This window comes from Petaurus breviceps, unplaced genomic scaffold (assembly GCF_028583685.1).
Source record: "Petaurus breviceps papuanus isolate PSGF00001 unplaced genomic scaffold, PetGlider_PUasm1.0 38, whole genome shotgun sequence".
In the NCBI taxonomy this organism is placed as follows: domain Eukaryota; kingdom Metazoa; phylum Chordata; class Mammalia; order Diprotodontia; family Petauridae; genus Petaurus; species Petaurus breviceps.
Genome location: NW_027186304.1, coordinates 68,115,765 through 68,139,395, shown reverse-complemented (window position 1 = coordinate 68,139,395; position 23,631 = coordinate 68,115,765). Strand labels below are relative to the sequence as shown.

At 35.0% G+C, this 23,631-nt stretch overlaps 1 protein-coding gene across 2 annotated transcripts in view; it reads left to right on the top strand.

Moving 5' to 3' along the window:
- The window catches only part of TOX (thymocyte selection associated high mobility group box), a 387,018-nt gene that overhangs the window by 163,547 nt on the left and 199,840 nt on the right, over positions 1-23,631 (top strand). For both annotated transcript variants that reach the window (XM_069099996.1, XM_069099995.1), the window contains exon 2: positions 16,327-16,392. In XM_069099996.1, coding sequence (XP_068956097.1) covers positions 16,327-16,392 — 66 coding nt within the window. The remainder of the gene's footprint in view (positions 1-16,326; positions 16,393-23,631) is intronic.

Genomic DNA, 23,631 nt, shown 5'->3' with positions numbered 1-23,631 from the left:
TCATCTAAATGTGACTTGGAAGGAAGACATCCACATAAAGTCATATAGGGTATTCCAAAGTCAAATGCTGTATAAATGAATTTTTGATTATTTGCTCTTTTGGATTAAAGCTATCTCAGTCTGCTTTGCTTAGCAAAAGTAAGGTCCTCATCCTTCATTTGGAGACCAGAGGAAAATACCAAGGGCATTAGGATACCTGACACAACACAAAAAGTTCCTTCTTTGTCTAGTACCAAGGTATGATCCTGGGAATATAGACTTCACCATATTCTCCATGGTGAAGACAGAAAGTAGATTTCTATGCCATAAAAGCATTGACTGAGTATGAGTTTAGTATGTATCAGTCAATCACCAATTAGTATTTATTCTGTGCCCACTGTATGCCAAGCACTGTATTGCATGCATTGAAAGAAAGGAAAAAGCAGTCCATGCTCTCAAGGAACTTGCAGTGTAACATGCAAACAACTATGGACAAATAAAAAGTTTAAAAAAAATGGAAAACATTTCCTATCAGTATTTTGGTTGGGAAAATAAATGTATGTGATTGAGACATATAGCTTTAAAACATGCACTTAACTACATATGAGATTATTGTTTGCATTTTAGCTGAAACCACCTATTTTAATGTTGGAGAATATTTAAAGTGGGCATATGAGATGGAAGATACAGATAATCATCTATGTAAGATGGCAGGTCCTGAGCTGGCATTGTTTCCTTGAATTATGTTAATGAGTATGTGTACCCTGCTTTAGGAAGCCCTCCCCACCTTATTGATATGAATGATCCAGTTAAAAAGAAAAGCGAATGTTTGGTTAATAAGAAATAATAATTTATCCTGGGCAGCATAATGTGACTTAGGTTTAGTTTACAATTTCTTTCCACTTCTGAAATTATATTTAACCTATTTGCTTCGAGTTTCTACTGGTAGTAACCTTGAAGGATAATTCACAAGGAATATCATTAGATATAAAGCCAAGACTGTGTGCATTCAATTCAGCATTACAGAACTACTCACGGAGTATTTTTAAGGGAAAAAAAATCCTGAAGCCTCTTCTTTCCATATTAATATTCATTTTCTTAATGGCTAAAGTAATGGTATGCTGGGGATTTTTATAGAAACCTTATTAAATGGAAGAACAGATAGATTAATAATATAATATTTTATACAGAAAGGTAAAATAATACCATATGGATCACTGGAGATTACATAATTTCTTGGATGTCTATATAATAAAGCACTTTAACTGATTAGCAAAATAGCTAAAGTATCTGGCTAGGTTATGTGATAGCTGAACTAAACCAGAAATTATGATACAGTCAAGTAAAATACAAAGAGATATTGTGATTCTGTGGAGAAAATGCTGAAAATGAATATAGAACCACTCTACTTAATAAAAATGTTATTATAAGAGTAGTTTTATCATCGCACTGTAATTTTAACATACAATCACATAGTTTTATTGTAATGCGATATCAGATCTTCAATAATTTATAAACAGTGAAAGTCTGAAAACACTGTTATTTGGGGGTGTATGTTTGTGTGGGTGTCTATGTGTTTGCATACATACCACAGTTTAATACGTGAGTTCAGTGAATATGTGGTGCAGTGGTACTTTGCATCAAAGTCAAATCAATGTGAATTGTACTTTTTGTTGTTCAGTCACTTTAGTCGTGTCTGTCCCTTTGTGATCCAGTATGGGATTTGGGGGGCAAAAATACTAGAATGGTTTGCCATTTCCTTCTCCAGTACTTTAGGCAAACAGAGGTTAAGTGACTTGCCCAGGGTCACACAGCTAGTGAGTGTCTGGAGCTGGATTTGAACTAGGTCTTCCTGACTCCAATTCCAGTGCTCTATCCACTGAACCACCTAACTGCCTCCAAGAATTGTACACTTAGTGTGATATTTGTGATGAACTTTTAATATTCTGTCCTGCTGATTTATCCCTATATGCCATCATACTTTTGTGCTTCTTCACCCTTTTGATAGTCATTATGTAGTTAGTAAGTCAAGCTGACTTTAATATATAAACCTGTTTAAGCATAAATGAAAGGTAAATTTTCTTTTAAAAAATAGAAAACATCCCAGGTCATATCAGCATCTTGGTTTTTCAGTACTATTTGAAATCATCTATTCCTTTCAAACTCCTTCATTATGAGAAGATAATGAAATTTGGTGATCTATATGGAAGGGTATATGATTCATGGAAAGCCATACTGGAATCATAAAGACCTGAATTTACCTCTGTTTTCTTACACCATGAGCAAGTCATGATTTAATCTCCCTGAGTCTCAGTTTCCTCCCATGTAAAATTAAAATAAAAATTCCTTTATTGCAAACTTTTACAGGTTGTTGTGAGCATCAGATGAGGTAAGAACCCCCAGTCTAGCTAGACAGATCAGCTGTGTGACCCTAGGCAACCTCTTAGAGGTTGTTTTCTCATGTGGAAAGTTGTGATAATAATACTTGTAAAGCATAACTCGCAGGGTTGTTGTGAAGAACAATGAAATAATGTATGCAAAGTGCTTTTTGAACCATAATGTGCTATAGAGAATTTGGCTATTATTATTATATTTTATTATCTGCTATGTCAAAATCCATTTTAAGCACATATTAACAAGGTCTCTTGAAGGCAATGAAGTATTATTGAGCTTGATTATTCCCATTCTCTTTGCTCCTATTAATGCCCTCTATTGAAGAAGGGAGGATTGGATAAATTCTCCACGGGAGGCAAGCACTTCATGCCCCAACACATTAGTATTATCAGGTCTTTATGAAATAGTCCTCCTTTACTCACACATAATCACAGCACACTGCTAAATGAGAAAAGATGTGCCTGGAACTAGTCGAGATGCTGCTACCCTACAGTTTTCCAGCAAATGTTTTTTCATATTCCAGAACCTCCTAAAAATTGTGCAGAACCAAGCTGAATGCCAAAGAAGATTTATAAGGAATAAAGGTAGTCAGTTATCTCTTCCAAGGTACTTAAATGCACCTAAGCAATAATGGAGAACGGTTTGTCCATTGTGGGAATAAACCAGAAGTCCAAATAAGTGATTTGCCAGGTAATTGAGTGAGTTAATGAAATAGGAAGGCAAAATTAGAACTCAGAGCTTGGAAGGTCAAGACCTCTTTTCATGGTTCTCATTAACTGTCACTTTTCCCACCTATAAAGTAGTCAGAAAAAATAGAGGGAAAAATGTTCCCATTAGCATGGCATTGTGAACCAACATATTAAAAGGATCTATTAGCTATCGCTGCCATTTCTCTGGTTGACTTCTAAAGGCCCTTCAAAACCTGAGCCCTGACTAACTTTCCAGTCTCCTTGTACCTTTTTCCTCTCCATGCAGTCTGCTATCCAGTGACACTGGGTTCCTTCCTGTTCTTCTCACATGACTCTATCACTCAGCCCTGCACATTTTCACTATCTCCCATACCTGGAATGGTCACCCTCCTTATCTCTGCTTTCTGGCTTTCTTCAAGTTCTCAACAAAAGTTCCATATTCTGTAAGAAGGCATTCCCTTCTTAATCTTCATTCATCTTAATTCCTTCTCTATGAGATTATCTCTAATTAATCCTGTATGTATCTATTTTGTTTAGAGTTCTTTTCATGCTGTCTCCCCCATTAGACTATGAGAGCAGAAACTGGTATTATTTTTATTTTTTCTTTTATCCCCAGAGCTTAGCACAATGCCTTGCATGTTATTATTGTTATTGTTGTTCATTTGTTTCAGTCGTGCCTGACTGTGACCCAATTTCAGGTTTTCTTGGCAAAGATGCTGGAGTGGTTTGCAATTTCCTTCTCTAACTCACTTTACAGATGAGAAAACTGAGGCAAACAGAGTTGAGTAACTTGCCCAGCACCACCCAGCTGGTAAATGTCTGAGTCTACATTTGAGCTCAGGTCTTCCTGACCCCAGGCCCAGTGTTCTATCCACTGTGCCACTTAGCTGCCTACAGCAGCTATATTAAGCACATAGTAGGTACTTAATAAATTTTTGTGGACATTGCCATAAGCAGTGGGAAGTCTCTAGCTGTTTCATATGCTCATGAAGTGGGGATAAGGGTGGGGAGCATAGTACCATGGAAAGAACTATGACTCAGACATAGATTTTTAGGTACTGCTGCTTAAGTGATCTTCAACAAGTAATTTAATGTCCATGGGTCTCAGTTTTCTCAACTAGAACATGAGGAGGTTGGACTAAAAGGTTCTAGAGACTCACTTCAAACTCAGTCTCAAAAATACTATGAATTTATTTGCAAATGGTTCGGGATACAATGTTATGCTTTAGTGACTGTGCAGAGATATGTTAAAAGAAACAGTTACCTAAAGAGTGGTCTGTCCTGGAAAAAAAAGGAACCTTCTCAAGATTGAAACACTTTAGGAAACAACTGGAATTTTTTTTAAGCACTTGGTACCAAAGCAATTCATAATAGATTATTTAACCTTCCTGGGTCTCAGTTTCCCCATCTGTAAAATGAGAGGGTTAGACTAGATACACCTAACATTTCTTCTAGTTTTATACCTGTGAGATACACTGTGATCTCTCAAGTGATAATGGAACTGAGAGTTATATGTATGTGTGTTTTAATGGCTTACATTTATGCAGAATGCAACACTTTGTAAAGCAATTTCAGAAACATAATTTCATTCCATCTTCATGACAGCCCTCTGAGATAGATAGATAGTAGAAGTATCCGTCCTTTGCAAATGAGAAATCTTAGGCCCAAGGAGGTGGTCACATAGCTAGTAAGTGGCAAACCCAGGTCTTCTGACTGAAAGTTCAGAAATCTTGCCTTGATAATATTATTAACTCTTACAGTACCACATAAAATTGTAAGGTAAGAGACCTGACTCTAGGCTTACTCACCCACAGTAACTTATAATGCATATGTGGTTCAGTGGATAGAGGAACCTAGAGTCAGGAAGACCTGGGGGGTGAGGGGGGTGGGAAGGAAACAGCCTATGAAACATTAACCTCTGTCTGCCTTGGTTTCTTCATCTATAAAGTGAAGATAATATAACAACTTCTTTCCAGGTTTTGAGGATCAAATGAGATATTTGTAAAGTATTTGCAAACCTGAAGTACCATATGAATGCTAACTATTAGTGCTAACAATACCTGGCATTTATATAGCCCCTAAAGATTTACAAAGTGCTTTACAAGCACTCTTTAAATTTGATCCTTAGAAAAATTTGGTGAGAAAAGTACTATGCATGTATTATTTTCTCCATTTTACAAATGAGGAAACTGAGCTGGAAAAAATTACATGCCTTGCCCACACAGTCACCCAGATAGCAAGAGTCTGAGGTGGGATTTGACAAACAAGTATTTCTGACTCCAGGTCCAAAACTGTAGGTACAATGCTACGCTGGCCTCTCAGTTTAGCTGGCAGTCTGACCTAGACCATGTTAGGCGAGCATACTGCAGATGAATGTTCTAGCCTTGATAGGGGCTGAGAAGCCTGTACCATGCAGTTGTAGGGAGAAACTCATATTATTTTCTTTTATGTGTTTAGAAAAACAATTAATTCAAAGTTAATATAGAGTATCCAGGCATATGTGTTCTACATTCAACTTGAGATGCCTAAGACATGTATGTTGGCTGATATAATTTTTCTTTTGAAAGCAGATGGAAGTTTGGAGGCATGTTCCCTTTGGTCTTTCTCTACCAATAAGGACTATATTTAGTTATTCATTCATGCTATGACTATGGGAAACTATTACAGATTAATTTTAATATACCAATAGGACCATAGTAGGTGGTTAAAAGCCCTCTGGAACCTTGCCATGATAGTTCCTGCCTACAGTTTTATGCAAAAGAACAACAGATATTTCCACGCCAGGGCATATTCGTGGGGTGTAAAACAAAGAAAACCAATCATCTCTCTCCAGGCTACATAAGTAAGGCTATGGATAGAATACTGCATTCCATCTGAGGTAATGCACCATGCTATGAAAAGGACATTGACAAATGGGAAAGGAGCTGGCAAACGACAAAAAGGGATGAAATGTTTGGTCAAATGACTGAAGGGAAATGGCTAGAACCACTATAAATATTAAAATTGCAACAACAAAAAAATGAGGAACAAAACTCTATAGCTTTGTGGTATTACTATAACTTGGAGGAAGAGGGACAATTAGTCAAAATGATATAAATTAAGATTAGAGAAATAGTTATAATCATTACAAAAATGTAAATGAGGCAGCAGAGAAAGCATGGGAGATTGTGGGCTCAGATATTGGAAGCTAGGCAAAAAAAAATATGCAATTAGAATGTTAGAAGAATTTTGAAAACTATACATCTGTATTATTAAAAAATGGATTGACTGACCTTTGATATTTCTTACAAGACATGCATGTTGATTGAAATAAAGGATAAAAACCAAGCTGGTAGATAAATCTCTAGTTGGAGTGACTGATTGCTAGGAATTTTTCTGGTATTCAATCAGTTAGTTAAAATGTTACTAGGCTTCCACTTTTAAAACCTGTAAATACTTAATCTAATTAAAAAGAGAAAATAGCAAATCTATCAAAAAGAAAATGGTGCATGTCTGAATGGTATACATTATAAAGTAGTATTTTAAACTGATCTAGTTTTTGAAAATTCACCAAAATACTACTGCTTCTATTAACTTTAAATGTCCTATCAAATGCTCTGTAACCAAGATAATTTGACGACAATATAATTGACCCATAGTGGTCTATCCTATTATGATTAGTTAGAACTATATTGAGCTGAGTAGTAATAAATTAAATTTTCCATGGTAATTGCTCTTTACCTTAATTTCAAATTTTAAAATTATTCCTTTTAAATCTCAAAGTTAAGCAGTATGTTTTTGCACAGTTTACTAATTATTTTTTCTCTTTGAGATTATATCCCATTTTCTCCAAAATTCACTTACAACTTACAAGTATGTTATTTTTTAGATTTTTCTTACTTTAGCCTCTTCAGTGTCCTGATTTTTCAATTTTACTTCTCTATACGTCTTTCCTTTAATTTGTTATCTTTATGATTTTGAAATTCTCAGAACTGAATACATTGTTCTAGATTGTCTACCCAAATTTTTGCAGAAAGGAACTCTTACATTTTCCCCCTTTATGACAGATGATGAAAAGTTCTCAGGGTGCCAAGGAATTGTACTAGCAATGAAGGAATCAACACCCAAGTAATTAGTCTCAGATGTTTCATGCCCCATCTGTATAAGATTTAGGAACTGTGGTAAATGAGGTGAAAGCTGATAAGGTGTGGAAATTATTGAACATGGGTTAGAAGTGTCAGAAAATAAGAGTATATTTCATGAATTGTTCTTTTAATGTATACATTCAGAAACATTTGACTGAAACATGACAAAGTGAAGTCAGACACTCAACTTACCCTCCTTCCTCTGTTGCTCACCTAAGTTTCAACTAAAAACTATATGCCTTATAGGTAGTTGGAAACTAGAAGTGACAAATATATTACATATGTAGAATTTTCTAAATATGGAATCCTATATGAAATAAGAAATCATTACCTAATTTTATTTAATATAAATTTTCCCCTTTCTGCCTTTTGGTAGTTTAGTCAGTCAATAGAATTTTGTAATGGGGGTTTTGATTGATTTTCCATCATTTCCATTATTATACACAAGAATACATTTGTAATTGTGTCTAAGTTTTCTTCTCTTCAATCAAGAAGCATTGACCAAACACATTATATATCAAGCTTCGTGCTAAGCATTGGTGATATAAAGACAGAAATGAAATAGCTAGATGATGTAGTCAAAAGAATGTTGGACCTGGAGTTGAGAAAGTTTAGGACGCTTATTAACTGCATGATTCCATGCAAGTCATTTAACTTCCTCCATTTCCCCATCTACAAAATGAGGCACATATTTCTCAGGGTTGTCATAAGAATCAGATGAGCTATTATTTGTAAAGAACTTTCAAACCTTAAATGTTTGCTATAAGGATAAGAATAATAAAAGTTAACATTTATAAAGCACTCACTGTGTGCCAGATACTATGCCAAGTGCTTTACTATTATTAGCTCATTTGATACTTTCAGCAACCCCGTAAGGTAGGTACTCTTATAATTATCATTTTACTGTTGAAGAAACTGAGGCAGATAGAGATGAAGTGACATGTCCAGGGTCACACAGCCAAGTGTCTGAGTCCAAATTTTAACCTAGTTCTTCTTAACTACAGATCCAGCACTCTAACCACTTTATCACAGCTTCCTCTTTTTTTTTTTTTGGAGGGGAGAAGGCAAGGCAATTGGGCTTAAGTGACTTGTACAAGGTCACACAGCTAATAAGTGTGTCAGGTATCTCAGGCTGGATTTGAACTCAGCTCCTCCTGATTCCAGGACTGGTGCTCTGTTTACTGTGTCACCTTGTTGCCCTACCAGCTTCCTCTTAAAGATGATGATAATGATACAGTCTCTGCCTTCAAGGAGCTTACATTCTATATGGGAATATAGCATGTACATAAAGTATATTCAAATTTATTCAAAATAAAAACAAGATAAATTTGGGTGGAGGGCACTTGCAATGGGGGGATCAGGAAAGACTTAATTTATAAGGTGGTACTTCAGCTGAATTTTGAAGAAAATGAGATTCTAAGAGGGAGGGTGGGTGTGGGGCAAAGGACAGACAATCCAAAAGCATAGAAATAAGAAAAAAAAGTTAATTTGAGAGGCAGAGCAAAAAATAAATGCAATTTGTCTAGAATATATAATAAGAGAAAGGTGGCAATGTCTAACAATGTAGGTTGAGGCCAGGTTGTGAAGAACTTTCAGAGTTAAACAGAGAAGCTCATATTTGATCCCACTGGCAGTAAGTTTACTTAGTTTACTGCACAGGGGAATTATATGGTTGCATCTTCACTTTAGGAGAATCACATTGGCAACCATATGTAAAATTAGAGAGGGAGAGGTTTGAAATAAAGAAATCAATTATGAGACTACTGTTGTCTTGTAGGAGAAAGGGGCTCAGGGTCTGAATGCTCATTCTATCCCTATGAATAGCAATGGACAGATGTGAGAGATATTATGTAAATAGAAAGAACAGGGGAGAGTGAAGAGTCATGGATAATGCCAAAGTCTTGAAGCTGGATAACCTGGAAGAATGGTGGTACCCTCAAGAGAATTAGAGAAGTTCAGAAGCATCATTCATTGAATGATACATACTGAGGACTGGTCCCTAATATAATACCAAGGCAAAGTTACATTTGTCAGCATTTCCAGCTTCTATTTCATTAGAACTAACTTTTTATCACTTATGTAGCTACTGCCCTTTATGTCTTCCACTTACTTGTGATGAATTTTTTCTCCTCTCCTTTACACATCTGAATCATTTAAAATAGGATAAATCACACTTTAGGACAGAATGATAAAGATAAAAGAAATACATGGTTTAGCTATGAAATAAGGAGACTGCTTTACGGATCATATCAGAACATTGCCCTTCAAAGTAGTTCCCATGGGAGGTGAAGCATTTATTCCGGTAATGACACCAGTGCTCAAAACATTCTTGCAAATCCTTTTTTGGCATTGTTTTCAAAGATCGTTTATGGGCAGCACAAGAACAACATTCACATTATTTTATAGTCATATCTTGTTTCTGGGACCCAATTGCAGTTACCTATTTTAAACACCCGATTCTCCAGATGCGGTTTGAAATGATTCTTCGCTTTTTGCAAAGATCAAATCCATCCTCAGAAAATGAAAATTAGTCACCATTCTCATATGGGAAAGTTTAAAGTCAGGGCCAATATTAGGTCTCGATTTTGCAGAGTGGCCTTTGTGCAACATCTTTTCCCCTCTGGAATGGTCAAGCTTAAGAAACAGGTTTATGTTCAGCCCATACTTCTTCATGCAGTTCAGAATAGTAGAATAGTATTTGGTCCTCAATTTTAAATCAACAGAAGACCAGCTGAGAGGGTTACTATTTTCTAGTTCAGCAACATGGGCCCACTGGTTCTAACACACAGTTACACAAAGAGCCAGTGTGGTACACCCACTTTCTTCTATTTGGACATTGATACACTCTTCTATGTCTGTTCTCTCTTCCCTCAGTCAGAGCTGCTTTTAATGACCTGCTGTGCTCGGTATTACCATTTTATTCAACTGGTGCACGGCATGGAGGCTAACGGATTCAAGACTCTATTTGGCATCAACACATGCATCCTTGAAACTGGAAGCTAAATAAACATACATCCTCTCACTTATACCCATCACTTATCACCCCCTATTTGATATAATAGAGCTACATAGCAATCTGTGATGTTAGTTTAGCAATATATTATCTGATTCTTTTTATGATATGTGTATATATATATATATATATATATACAGGATATTTATGTGTTCTGATAATATGTGACTTTTGCTGTCACGATTTTTTAGTACGACTTATTTCTTTGAAAACCTTGATGCTGTTAGAAAGATGCAAACAGTGGTATTATACCTATTCCCCAGGGTTGATGTGAGGATAAAGCAAGATATTTGAAAAGTGACTTGTGAGCTATAAGGTGCTTTATAAATACTACTACTGTTGCTGTTACTACTACTACTACTACTACTACTACTACAAATTCTATTTAGAATTTGAATGCTATGTCTTAAGGTAATCAGCTAGGTGGTCCAGTGGATAAAGTATTGGACCTGGAGTCAGGAAGACCTGATTTCAAATCCAGCCTTAGATACTTAATAATTATTGTGACCTAGGATTATTTAACTTGTCTTCCCCAATTCCCTCAAATGTAAAATGAGGATAATGATTGCATCTATCTTCCAGGGTGCTTTAAGGATCAAAAAAGATAATATTTGTAAGCACTTAGCACAGTACCTATTACATAGTACGTATTTCATAAATGTTTGTTTCCTTCCTTTCTTGCTTCCTTTTTCAGATAAAAGTGTGTAGGTTAGAGCGGACTAAGGAAAAGGGCACTGAATTAGAATCAGAAAACCTGGATTCTCTGCCCTAACTAATCGTGTTACCTTAGGCAAGCTGCTTCACCTCTCAATAGGTTCATTTCCTCCTCTGTAATAGTAATAAGTAAAATGAGTGGTTTGAACTACAAAATCTGTAAGGTCCCTTCTAGCTCTAAAATTTTAAAATTTTCATCTCTGCTGACAACTGGCTAAAATTACATGATGCCAAGGCATTCAGAAAGTGCTGGTCATGTAACCTGCCAAAGCTTCCACTACACAGATTACAGACTAAGTGTGGTTGGCTGCCATTGTCTTCATGGAAGCAGGAGCATTTGCTTTCAGGAGCTTTTTGAGGCCAGGAGCTAGCAATATTTTGCCACTTTTCCCTCTGTGCTTACACCTAGGCAATCATATAACCATCTACTTTCTGTGGGCAGAGAAGAGAACCCTATTTGTTCCTGCATGTTTTTAAGTGGTCATAAGCACCTTTGTAATAAACACAATTTATATGTCAGTGGGATTGATTGTTAGTTTCATTCATAGAGCACTGACTCTAATTTCTATCCAGGCAATTAGTGTGCTTCATAATAAATAATAGCATGGTTATTATCTCTATGAAAGTCTAGAGCCAAACTTTGAATACCTAGCAATTTGCATGTATTGTTTTCTTATAAGTCCTTTGGCTTTCGTAGCAGCTAGGTCCATATCAATCATCTATGAATCCATCAAATAAACGAGCTAGCACACTTTTATTAAGCATCTACTACTGCCAAGCACAGAGCTAAACACTGGTGGTACAAAGTAAGGCAAAAACCTTCAAGACACTCACAATCTAACAATCAGTGCCCTTGCTGTATGACCCTCAATAGAATGTGAGCTTGTTAGGGACAGGGTGTGTTTCTTTTTCTAATATAGTGCCTTTCACAGAATTGGTTGCTTAAGAAGTGATTTCCTAAATGGAATGGGATTCTAGGTGGTTTGTGCTAACCCCCTTAAAACTCAAGAAGATCAGAGTTCCAGTTTTGTCTTAGGACATCAAATAGATGAGTGATCCTGCGCAAGCAATCGAAATGCTTAGACTCAGTTTCCTTATCTGTAAAATGGGGATAATAATAGCACCTACTTCACATGGATATTTTGAGGACTAGATGAGATAATACAGGTTGTGTTTCATAAACCTTAAAGAGCTGTGATCTTTGCCACTTCAGAAACTGCCTCCCCTGTCCTGAAACCAAAAACAAAGCCCTTCTCATTTCATTCATTCACCTAATATGTATTAAATGCCTAGTATGTATTTTTAACTGTTAGAAAGGCTCTGTGAAAAACACCAAGATAAAGAAAACATGATCCCTGACATTAAGGAATTTAGGATTGATTTGGAAGAGAGAAGACAGATGCACATAATTTTAATACAGATTAGAATATAAGTACATTAAAAGCATAGAGTGTTATGAAAGCAAACATTGCTTCCAACTGACAAACTATGGTACTTGGCCAAATCCACAATCATTATAAATACACTTCATAAGTAGTCATTCATTTGCTATTAATTATTTTTTAATCATTAAAGAGAGAAAAATAAAAGTAATGGAAAATATATCCCCAAAAGAAAGCTAATTCTTTTAGTAGTACTAAAAATCAGTATTATTTGATTCACTCAAGAAATTACTAGGGAAAAAAAATCTTAATGTCATCATCATCCTGGCAAAGAAAATGCCTGCTAAAGAGTTCTCTGTTTATTTTCTGCCCCATCATCAAAGCAAAGTAGGTGGGTTATATATGATCAGTCTTGTTTTTTTAATCCTGATATTTTGAGGTCCCCAGTTTTCTCCTTTATGTTAAAATTTTACCATATTAGTCATTTTAAACTGTTTAAACCTTCTAGAGTTCTACTGGGTTGGGAGTCACAATGAGAACATTTGCTTAAAATCTACTTCTGCTAAATTTGTCACCATGGGCAAGAAACTAACCCCTTCTGAGCCTTACTTTTCCATTTTAAAAATGAAAAGGTTGGATTTGATTACCTCTCAGGTCTTCTCTAGCACTTAATCCATAATCTTATTATAACTTCATAGTCTTTAGGAAAGAGAATTTCAGGGGGAGTTGCAATTTCTTTGAGTAAAGAGTGGAATATACCTCTCAATTTTTAGTTGTTTAAATATAAATTTAATTTAATTCATTGGCTATTTATTAATCACCTACTACACGCAATGATATTGAGTCACTCCTAGTGCTTGACTGACTTATTTTTATGACATTCCAAAATGAGTTCTAAAATTATGCCCCAGGAGTGGCTAGGTAGCACAGTGAATAGAGCACTGGCCCTGGAGTCAAGAGGACCTGAGTTCAAATGTGACCTCAGATGCTTAACACTGAGTAGCCATGCAGCCTTGGGCAAGTCACTTAACCCCAAATGGCCTGCCTGTTCCCCCTCCAAAAAAAAAACAAAAATAAAATAAAATTATGCCCCAAAGGTTATTTACTTGTTTCTGCTTTTTTTCTCCAAAATTGAATAACTAGCTAATTCATCATGCTCCACAATGTATATCTCAATGCATGTAATAATTCTTTGCAGCCATATATCTTTTCATATTAAAGCATCATTTCTCAGTTTGGTTTTGCTTAGGTAATAACACTTTATAATAAAAGTGATTTTTATCAAGAATATTAATTAACATTTAAAATTATGTATTAACACAAACATTGAGTTGTTACATAATTTGAAGATTTTTTTTTCTCAATGGCATGAGAGTTTAAGAACTGAGATCTACAGTGTGCATATGATCAAAAGGAATTCATTGAACCACTTCTCTTCAGATTTATTTGTTACAATCACAAGAACTGTCAGCCTTTAAAATATTTCTTTTGGGTCTATACATTAAGAACATTTGCAAACAAATAATAGTAGTCAAACAATGAGTAGAGGATACCAAATATATTAAGTAAATCTTTGCAATCCCTGTATGATCTACAAAATATACCAGTTATTCAGGGTTTGGGTGGGGTGTGGAAGTCAGCCATCCATTGTGTTGAACCAAAATATTTCATTTGGGGTAGATTAGAATATCACACTATTGGGAAGGCTAGGTGGCACAGTGAACAGAGCAACAGTCTTGGAGTCAGGAGGACCTGAGTTCAAATCTGGCCTCAGACACTTAATCTTTACTAGCCATGTGACCTTGGGCAAGTCACTTAACCCCAATTGTCCTGCCTTCCCCACCTCCAAAAAGCAAATAAAAAATAATTTTTCATCTATCTTCCAATACGATGTTAGATATGTCCTTTGATTTTTGGTACCTTAGACCAGTTGTGTTAAATTCAAATAAAAATGGGGGCCACCAAACCATATATAAGGATACCCAAAGGCTACATATGACTTAGAAAACCACATATTAACTACATATGTTTTAGTATATTTTTATTTTCTGAAATATTTCCCAATTATATTTTAACTTGGTTGCAGGCAGCACCCATAAGTGTTGTGGGCTGCATTCTGGTGATGTATTTAACACTTTGGCCTTAGATAACATACATTAATGGAATAATCTGTCTAAGTGAATATTTGTTGAACCTTTATAAAGGTGTTATTTCTGAATGGTACTACCAACCATTTCTTTCATGATTACTTGTATTTCTGTTTAGGGCCATATATGACCCACAAATTATAATTTTCTTTCACAGAATGATATAAGGTAATGTTAAGAATGTCATGGACATCTTGAGCTTTGTATATTAGAATACCCAGTAACTTAGGAACAAAGTATGAAATACTATGACATGAAAGCATTCTTTCTATCAGAATGGTGTTTGTGAATTTATATAAATTAATAAGGTAGCTGTTTCCTTGCATCACTGTTGGTAACAGCAAAAATATTTGTGTACTTTCATATTTGCACTTCATATATACTTTATATATATATATATGCAAGTAAATGAAGCTGAGACTGGATAATAGAACAACGGTAGAGGGATTGCAGCCTGCTCGAAGATTAAGTATAAGCAGCCCACCAAAAATCTGAAAAGAATGTTAGCACCTCCTCTATTTCCTACTTTTGATGCTGCCACTTCATGAACAATTTGAAATTCTCTTTCATTTGATATATCATGAATTGGACTTACTAATCAGTTTCTTCCCTCCAAATTGTTAAGTCAAGCCAGCTTACAGAGACAATATGAGCCATTTATGGTGCCCTACATGAATTTTTAGATATATTTTTATATTTGTTGATTTTATATATTATAAATATATTTATATTTTATATCTATAAAATAGATATCTCCCTCAAAAAACCCATCCACACAACTCCCCCCCTTACAAAATACATTGTCTGAAAACTGTTAATTTATCAATTATTAACTGAAAGAAAGGGAATGCCCTTTAATCAGCCCACAAGCCTTTGGTAAGCACTTGCTATGTACCAGATACTCTACTAGGTACCAGGGATACAAAGTAATAAGTAAAATAGTTCAGACCCTCAAAAGAGCTTATATTTAACTTTGATGGTGGGGTATATAATACTGACCATTGTAACTCACCAGAACTGTGTTGCTTTTCAACATTACACCACTTCATACAAGTCAGCATTTTTCTGTAAACTTTTTAATCTTAGTTCTTTGTGGACAATTTACATGCCATTTGGTTAGTAACATTCTAATTTGGTCAGTCATTCCCTAATCATTGGGCACATTTTGTTTTCTAGATTTTGGTAAACAGAACCTATTTACCCAGATTACAGCTGGATAATTTTTGATGACTAGATTTAACAATTAAGGTGGCATATTCTAAATTTTATGTATTAACCAGCTGTAATTCTTGCCCATGTTATTTACCACTTATTCTGTCCAAATATATGCTTGTGTATACACACATACATATTTACATACACATACATATATATGTATACATGTATGTATAAAACAATATATTTTCATCTAAATTTCACTTGAGTCTTCTGTTGAGACCAGTTTTAATTTGTTTTCAAAACTCGGCACTTGTTCATTTCTCAGATCTAAAGTTAGAATCCATTGAGCTGTGCCTCAGTACATTTTCCATTTTCATCTCCTCTTGTCAGAAAGTGTGCCATTCATTTAATCCTTCATTACGACCAAACAGCAATATGTAGACAGGGTGAACAAAATGAGCCATTTTGTTTTAAAACAGATTGCAGATGAAAGGAAACCATTCATTTCGTGCTTACTTGCTGTAATTACTAGACCACTAATTACTCCCAATCACTGACATCCAGGGTCAATGAGGATGACAACAGGAACATCAAAGGCAAGATGGGCTCAGCGAATGACAGGTTTCCCATATTCCAGGCTGCAGTATATTTTTATGGTTACTGTTTTCCAGTAGATGTAGAAAAACATTCAAGATTGCTGAATGTTTACTATTATTTCATTCGCAGTTTGACGGTGAGAACATGTATATGAGTATGACAGAGCCGAGCCAGGACTATGTGCCAGCAAGCCAGGTGGGTTAATTAATCTTCTCTGCCTTGTTTCAAATTGTAATTAAACAAATTCAAAGAGTTGCATTGCAAATGAGTGGCACTATCAGTAACTGCTGCAATCAGGAATAATCATAATTTATAAACAAAGCATTTAAGCCTTGTTTCCAGTTAATGAGATAGAGCTGATAAAACACGGGAGTTGGCGTTTGTTGAAAGATGCTACCTTGTTTCCTCTCCAGAATGCAAGCAGCTGTTTTGCCAGCATGATCTTTCCTAAACAGTTGTTTTACCTTTAGGAAATAAAGTCTTTACAGGTGCAGGTTATTTGTGCTCCTGACTGCAGACAAGTTAATCATTATAAGCTGCACATGTCACAAATAGCTTTAATTATCTGCTGTTAGGCCAGTTTTAGACCAAGTGTTGCATTTAGAGCAGAAATCATATGGCTGGAGAAGGTTTGCCAAGAGTGAAACCATCAGCAGTACTATAATGATTCTCTCAAAATCTACTCTGAGGTTTTCGCTTCTGGGCCAAAATATATAATATGATGAGGCCCTTCAAGGGCATGGTTGAATCCATTTTGTTGGAAAGAGTTGGCAAAGCATTTAGTCAGGAGACACAATGATGACAGAAGTACAATGGAAACAAAAGGGACATTTATACTTTTTAAAAGAAATGCTTGTTTATTTGTCAGATACTTAAACTTAGGTCTTTGGTTCAGAGAGGAAATTTAGAAGCAAAGTGTACTGTTTACAACTGTCCCAGAATATACATACCATGCAAAATAGCAGTAATATGGGAAAGAGGGGAGAAAAATGGAAGAAGAATTGGGTATGGTCATCATGTGGACCTTTTCTTCCTGTATTTTCTAGCAGTAGTAAAATTATTTCAGTTTTAAGACTAAGTCAGAAGAGCAGGAGTATGAATTCATTTACAGTGATTTTGAATACTTCTCTATCTGAATAAGGTAGTTTCTAACTCTAAATCTATGATCCTGTAATCCTATTTTATCTTTAGTAATTGACCAGAGATAGGCTGTAAAAATGTTGTACTATAACTGTTTTGAAACTTTCATGCCTTGATCAATAGTGTTTTAAAAGTAAACACTTAGGATTCAACCAAAAATGGTATTTTGGGTTTCCATATCTCTAGACTCCATTTTCTTTTGGTCTGTTGCAGTAATGACTATGAGAATGCCTTTGGAAGCCTTAATTTTGCATTTAGGATTCTCATGTGACTGAATTCATCAGCTAAAAATGCTCTAAGATCCATAGGTGGTTGTGAATGGAATTGTTTGATTAAAAAATGAAAAATGTTATTATTAATTTTTTTTTTCTAACCATCAATCCCCAAACTGTACTGACAAGTTTAGTATTACTATTAGATTATAGCAAACTCATGTCATCTCATTTGTGCCTTTAGGGTTTTGAAGTGCAGGGGCTAATTGAATTTGTTTGAAACAGTAGAAACACAAACTCAGTGAATGATTACTGTTATAAAGCAGCTGCTACCTTTCAGAGAATCATTAGGTTGGTCTTGAAGAGTTTTGAAGAAAGCATTGTAAATTTGCAGTTGATATATGCTTTTTGCTTCCCCTAGCACCACCTCCTAGATTTTTAATGGAAGTACTATGGATAATTTAAGCATCAGTCTAAAAATCAAAGAACATTTTTAGTTTAAAAATTGTATGCCATGTATTCACGAAGCACATTTTAAATATGAGTGATCTCATTTACCAATGTAAAAACAATTCCAAATGATTCATTTTGTATTTTTGAAAATGATGGTAGGTTTTTGAACCAGAAACAGATTCATTTTCTTTTAATAATTTAATCTATTTCTTAAAGTATTTTTTTTAATAGAGCTTTGCTAAGAATTCAATTAGTGTAAGATAGTTCATACACTGGGAGAAATTAAGTTTACAAATTAAAGCCATTGAATAATCTTAGCAGAATTTACACTTGAGTTCTCCCTCCCCCCATCCCCTTGCCTTTTTTTCCAACTGTAATGTGGTATTTTCACAAAACCATTACCTGGTATTATTTTCGGGAATTTTAATCAATTTATCCCCTTTAGGCTAACATAAATAAGACTTCAGTCATCCTGCAGCTAAAAAAATAGTTTTGTTCTTTTTCCTACATAACATCAAACATCTGCATAGTTTGGTAATCTTAGACAACTTGCCTCACAGCATCACTCAACAATTATAATTTCTGTTCAATTTTCAAATCCGTACATGCTCTGGGACTTATAGACTAAGTTGCTAAGTAGCAACATATGGCACACTACTGCTCCTGTGATGTTGCTGCAAGCAAATAGCATAATTCTATACTTGAAATGATTTTTATAGAAAGCCATTGCTGGAACTGAGCCAGAAGTGTAAGTATACTGTAAAAATTAATGATATTCTTTTAGACAGTCCCAAAGGGCTGTTTGGCACTACTCTCTACTGCATGCATTCTATACCTCTTATGCTAGTGTACACAAGCCTTTTTTGGATCTAATTCTGTAGTTGGTAGGCAGCTTTTAAATTAATTACACCACCCATGATATGCCTGCCAACTATGTAATAAAAACACATGACATTTCTCCTGCTCTCTGGATTTCATTCTTAGAACATTTACCACATTGCCTTATAATACTTCTAATTGTGGTGACCTCTTAGTGTTTCAGTTGTAACCAATTTAACTTATTCTTCCAGGGGATTGAGTTTGAGTTATACGAATGGAAGACGTCTCATGTTATTTAAGAAATGCATGCAGCTCAGTACGAAATATGTTCTTCCTTTCTAAATGATTCACTCAATAGAGTGGATTGAAAAATGTTAGTGAGTTGATCAGCCTTCTGGGAAATTCAATATCACAGACTCTTAGAGTGGGAAGAGTCTGCAGAAATCACCTAGTCTGAATCTTTCATTTTAGAGATGAAAAAACTGAGGTCTAGAAGGATAAAGTCATTTCACAATGGCTGCATATGATTATAACCAAGACTCAAACCCAGACCTTTTGGCTCCAAGTCCAATAGACAGAGGTCACCTCTCATATTATACACCCTTTATCACTTCACTGATGTTAGTTTCTGTTCTGGTTGTCTAGGTCACTCCTAACCTATATGTCAGGACACATCAGTACTTGGGGAAAGCAAATTGTACTCTTCCATTGTTTTGGGTTTCTCCTATGAATAGACCTCCACATGAGCCAGTTGTGGACAATTAATTGATCAATCCCACAGACGCTGGGACCTTGCTTTGTCTAGTTGGGTCTTCTGAAATAGTAGAACCATATCTCATTTTTGTTGCATGAAAAAGCTTAGGAAGCATGATCCTTTAGTTTAAAAATAATAACAATAATAATGACAACAAAACCCACACCTTTCTTCCATTAAAATGGATCTAGAGAATCCCTTATACCTTACTGATAGATAGACTAGAGAATTCACATAATCTGACTAGAAGAAATTGAGCAGATTTAGTTTCTTGTCTATCCTTGCTAAAAAAATTCTCCATTCTTTTGAGTAAAGCTTATATATATATATATATATATATATGTGTGTGTGTGTGTGTGTGTATATATATATGTATATATATATATGTGTGTGTGTGTATATATATATATATATATATATATATATATATATATATATATTAGATCCAGTTCACTTTCCAACACAGCTTAAGTTGGAGTTTGATCAGAGGGGATGCTAGAATTTGGGTCTCTGAATTTTGAATGTAAGTATCTGACTGAGTTCTTGGACAAGAAAGATGAAAGATTTCTAGCAGAGCAGTTGGTGCATATAGCTTATAGCTAGCTCTGATGCTAACTTCAGTGACTCCAGAAATTATATTTATCTTATGTGAGGCTAGTGTGTTAGAAAAAGCAAAAAAATTTCAGGGAAAATCATTGAATCTTGGCCCAGCATTAGATTTCTTTTTTAAAAGTTAATTGTATAAGGTGTGTTTTTTCCCCAAACTTAATATCACTGCATAGTAAATTTTTTGTTATTCAGTTATGTCAGTCATGTACAACTCTGTGACCCCAATGGAGTTTTCTTGGTAAAGATACTAGAGTAGTTAACCATTTCCTTCTCTGTATCATTTTACAGATGAGGAAACTGAGGCAAACATGGCCTAAGTGACTTGCCCAGGGTCACCCAGATACAAATGTCAGAGGTCAGATTTGAACTCAGGAAGTTGGATCTTCCTGACTTTAGCACCCTTCTGTGCCACCTAGTTGCCCTTCCATAGCAAATAAGGTGGTTAAAAACATTTTTATTTAATTAGAGCTCTTCAGCTAAACATGATAAACTTAAAATTATTTTGATTTTGTGAATTTATAATTATTCAAAAATCCAAAATATGAGACATGGGCATTATTATTTGACTATGCCTGTAATTTCTTCAATATAGTGAGCTCCCAGTAGGGAACTTCTACCATTGCAAGTCACCACCTTTTTTTCCAATCTAGACTCTTCGAGAGTTGCTTGGAACATTGAAAAATTAAGTGTCTTTCAGAAGGTCACATGGCTAGTTGGTGTCAGAGATGACTCTTGAATCCAAGTCTTTCTGACTCTGATACCAAGAGCTCTATCTGTTCAGTACCTTGCTGCCTCCCACTTGCATTATATGTACATACATATGCCAATTGCTAAGGGAAGCCTGCTTCAGTGATGATGTAAAAATTATCTTGTGAGGCCCTTCATACAAGGAGAGGTAAATCAAAACAATTCACGTTTACAAGCACTTATTGTGTATCTTCTATTTACTGTGCTAATCACTATGGGGATAAAGACAAAAATGAAAAAAAGGTGAGACCATCATAGTGCTATCTGTTTAGATTAAATTGAGGACTAAACTTGCCTTTTTATGAATATATCCGCTTAAGAGGATTTTGTCACTGTCTACATGCTTAATTCATTAGCCTTTGTTAATCAAGTTTTGAAAGTTATACTTTTCCTGCATATTTCATATCTTGACCAGAAATAATGTTTCAGGCTACGTTTTTTCATTCATTTCAATCAACATTTCTTATCACATCTCCCATAAAGTTTTAAAATGGTTGAGTACTACTGCATTTCTTTCACTGATTCTATTTCTTACTTGGACTCAAGATCAAGGGCAATACAATGCAGAATAAACTCCTTTTAATTCTATTTGTTGGAATCTGACAAATATTTAGTTTTATCAGACTCTTTCACAATTAATATGCCAATCCTACAAAGGCTGCACACACACATATATGTATGTATGTATGTGCATATATATATATACATGTGTAAATATTATAAAATTATAACTAGTATAATTCAGCATCAGGCATTCATTTTAAATAATGATTAGAAATCAGTATGCACAACAGAAATACCCTAACCTTGGGTATACACATACATGCATACATGCATACATACATACACACACATACAAGGAAAAAAAACATTTTCAAGTTCCTTTTCTGCAGAGGAACTTTGAACATGTGTGTTACAATTATATACATTTATATATGTATGTATATACACATATATATATATGTGCAGATATATAATATGCATACATAGATTTAAATTTGAAAAACAGTATAAGCAACATTCTTTAATGATATATTTTTCTGACTAGGAAATTCACTCACGGTGTGGGAGCTGGATCTGTTATGAGATATAAGCCTAAGAAATAGTCAAGGCAACACATTTTAAGGATACTTTATTTAAAATACCTTTTTTTCTTTTGGTCCATAAAATACCTATGATAATGACATGAATTTGAACTACAAATTAAAACACCCTTCCTTCTGGCAGAGGCTCCAGAAGGAACATCGACTTGACCTTGTGAACTTTGACCCAATAAAATGATAAAACTGCCATGCTTTGATTAATCTAGTTAGTCTAACAGAGTCTGGCATCTCAACAAGCCCAAACTAGTTACTCAAACCAGTCTTGAGTGTAACATTCAAATGATTACTCTCTGCAGTCCCGGAGGTATTCATTACAGACAAAATTACTCTTGTTGCCTTGCATACAAGCTGAGTTTTCAATGGGAAATGAAAGGCTGCTTGGAAAAATAGGCCACCTAATTAAGTTAAACTACTCTAGCATTTGGCTTGACATCTTCATTACTCAAAATTAAAAAGATGCTTCACTTGAGCACACAAGTTACTATTGTTTATGTTGTTTTCTTCCTAAATTGGCTTCTTACATAGAAGTCTGTTTTTCAGAATTATATCTTGTAATAGCTCACATATTTCTTGCAGTTTATAAAAATGTCTTAATAGCCAGTATAGACAGTCATAACAGGTATGATCCAAATAGGGAATGCTTGCCTTAAGTCCAGTGACTTTAAAAGGTCCACCAATCTTTTAGCATGTTTTTCTAATGTCACTTACATATGGGTGTTAATATTAAAATGATTCTCTGCCCTCTGCCCTCCCCCACCCTTCCTTTCTTTTATTTTCAAGCCTAACACTGAATCTGCTTGCTCTATGTGGTCTCCTCGAGGAGTAATTGAATTCAGAGAAGATTTGGGGAACATCTGTAGGTTTAAACTGAATTCCATTTGTCCACTGCTTTATGTAGCTCCATACTAGAGCTATTTTAAGAGCATTTTAAAATGTAAACACATGTAGAACACACCATCTACTGATTGCCAGATCCTAGTCAATGACACTAATGAGGCTGCTGACAGGTTAAATGTTGTGTATCATATACATTTCCAAGCTGTGGGATTTGTGAGTGTAAGGCTCATTTTTTATTTCAGAATATAAATATTTGTTGCTGAATATGCTTAAGAATTTTATTGGGACTGTCTTGTAGTATGTTTTTCAAGCTTTAGGGAGAATATGTTTTCTTGATAAGTTCTCCAAAAAAATCTTAATTGTAGAGCATTGGTTGTGAAAGTAAGACTGTTGCTTCAGCAGTAACTCTTCCAGGCCTGCTAAGACACATGAGTACCTGGCCAAGGACGTCATGTTGGCATCTCACCCTCCAAGCTAGCCAGTACTTTTGATTAATTTTGAAAAGTATTCCTTTATTACTTTACAATCTTAAATTTAGAAGTTTTTCAGTTATATTTAATAAATGAGCAGATGAAGAGATGAAAAATTAAGCTTACTCCTTAATTTCACCATCTCACATTTTTCAGCTTCATCTTTCTGGCCTTCCATGGAACATATATAACTAGAAATAACAACAGAGAACTGAAAAAGTTTAGTAAATCCAAAATAATTGGATGATGTATGATTCTACATGTCTAAGCAGTCTCCATTTCCAAAGAGC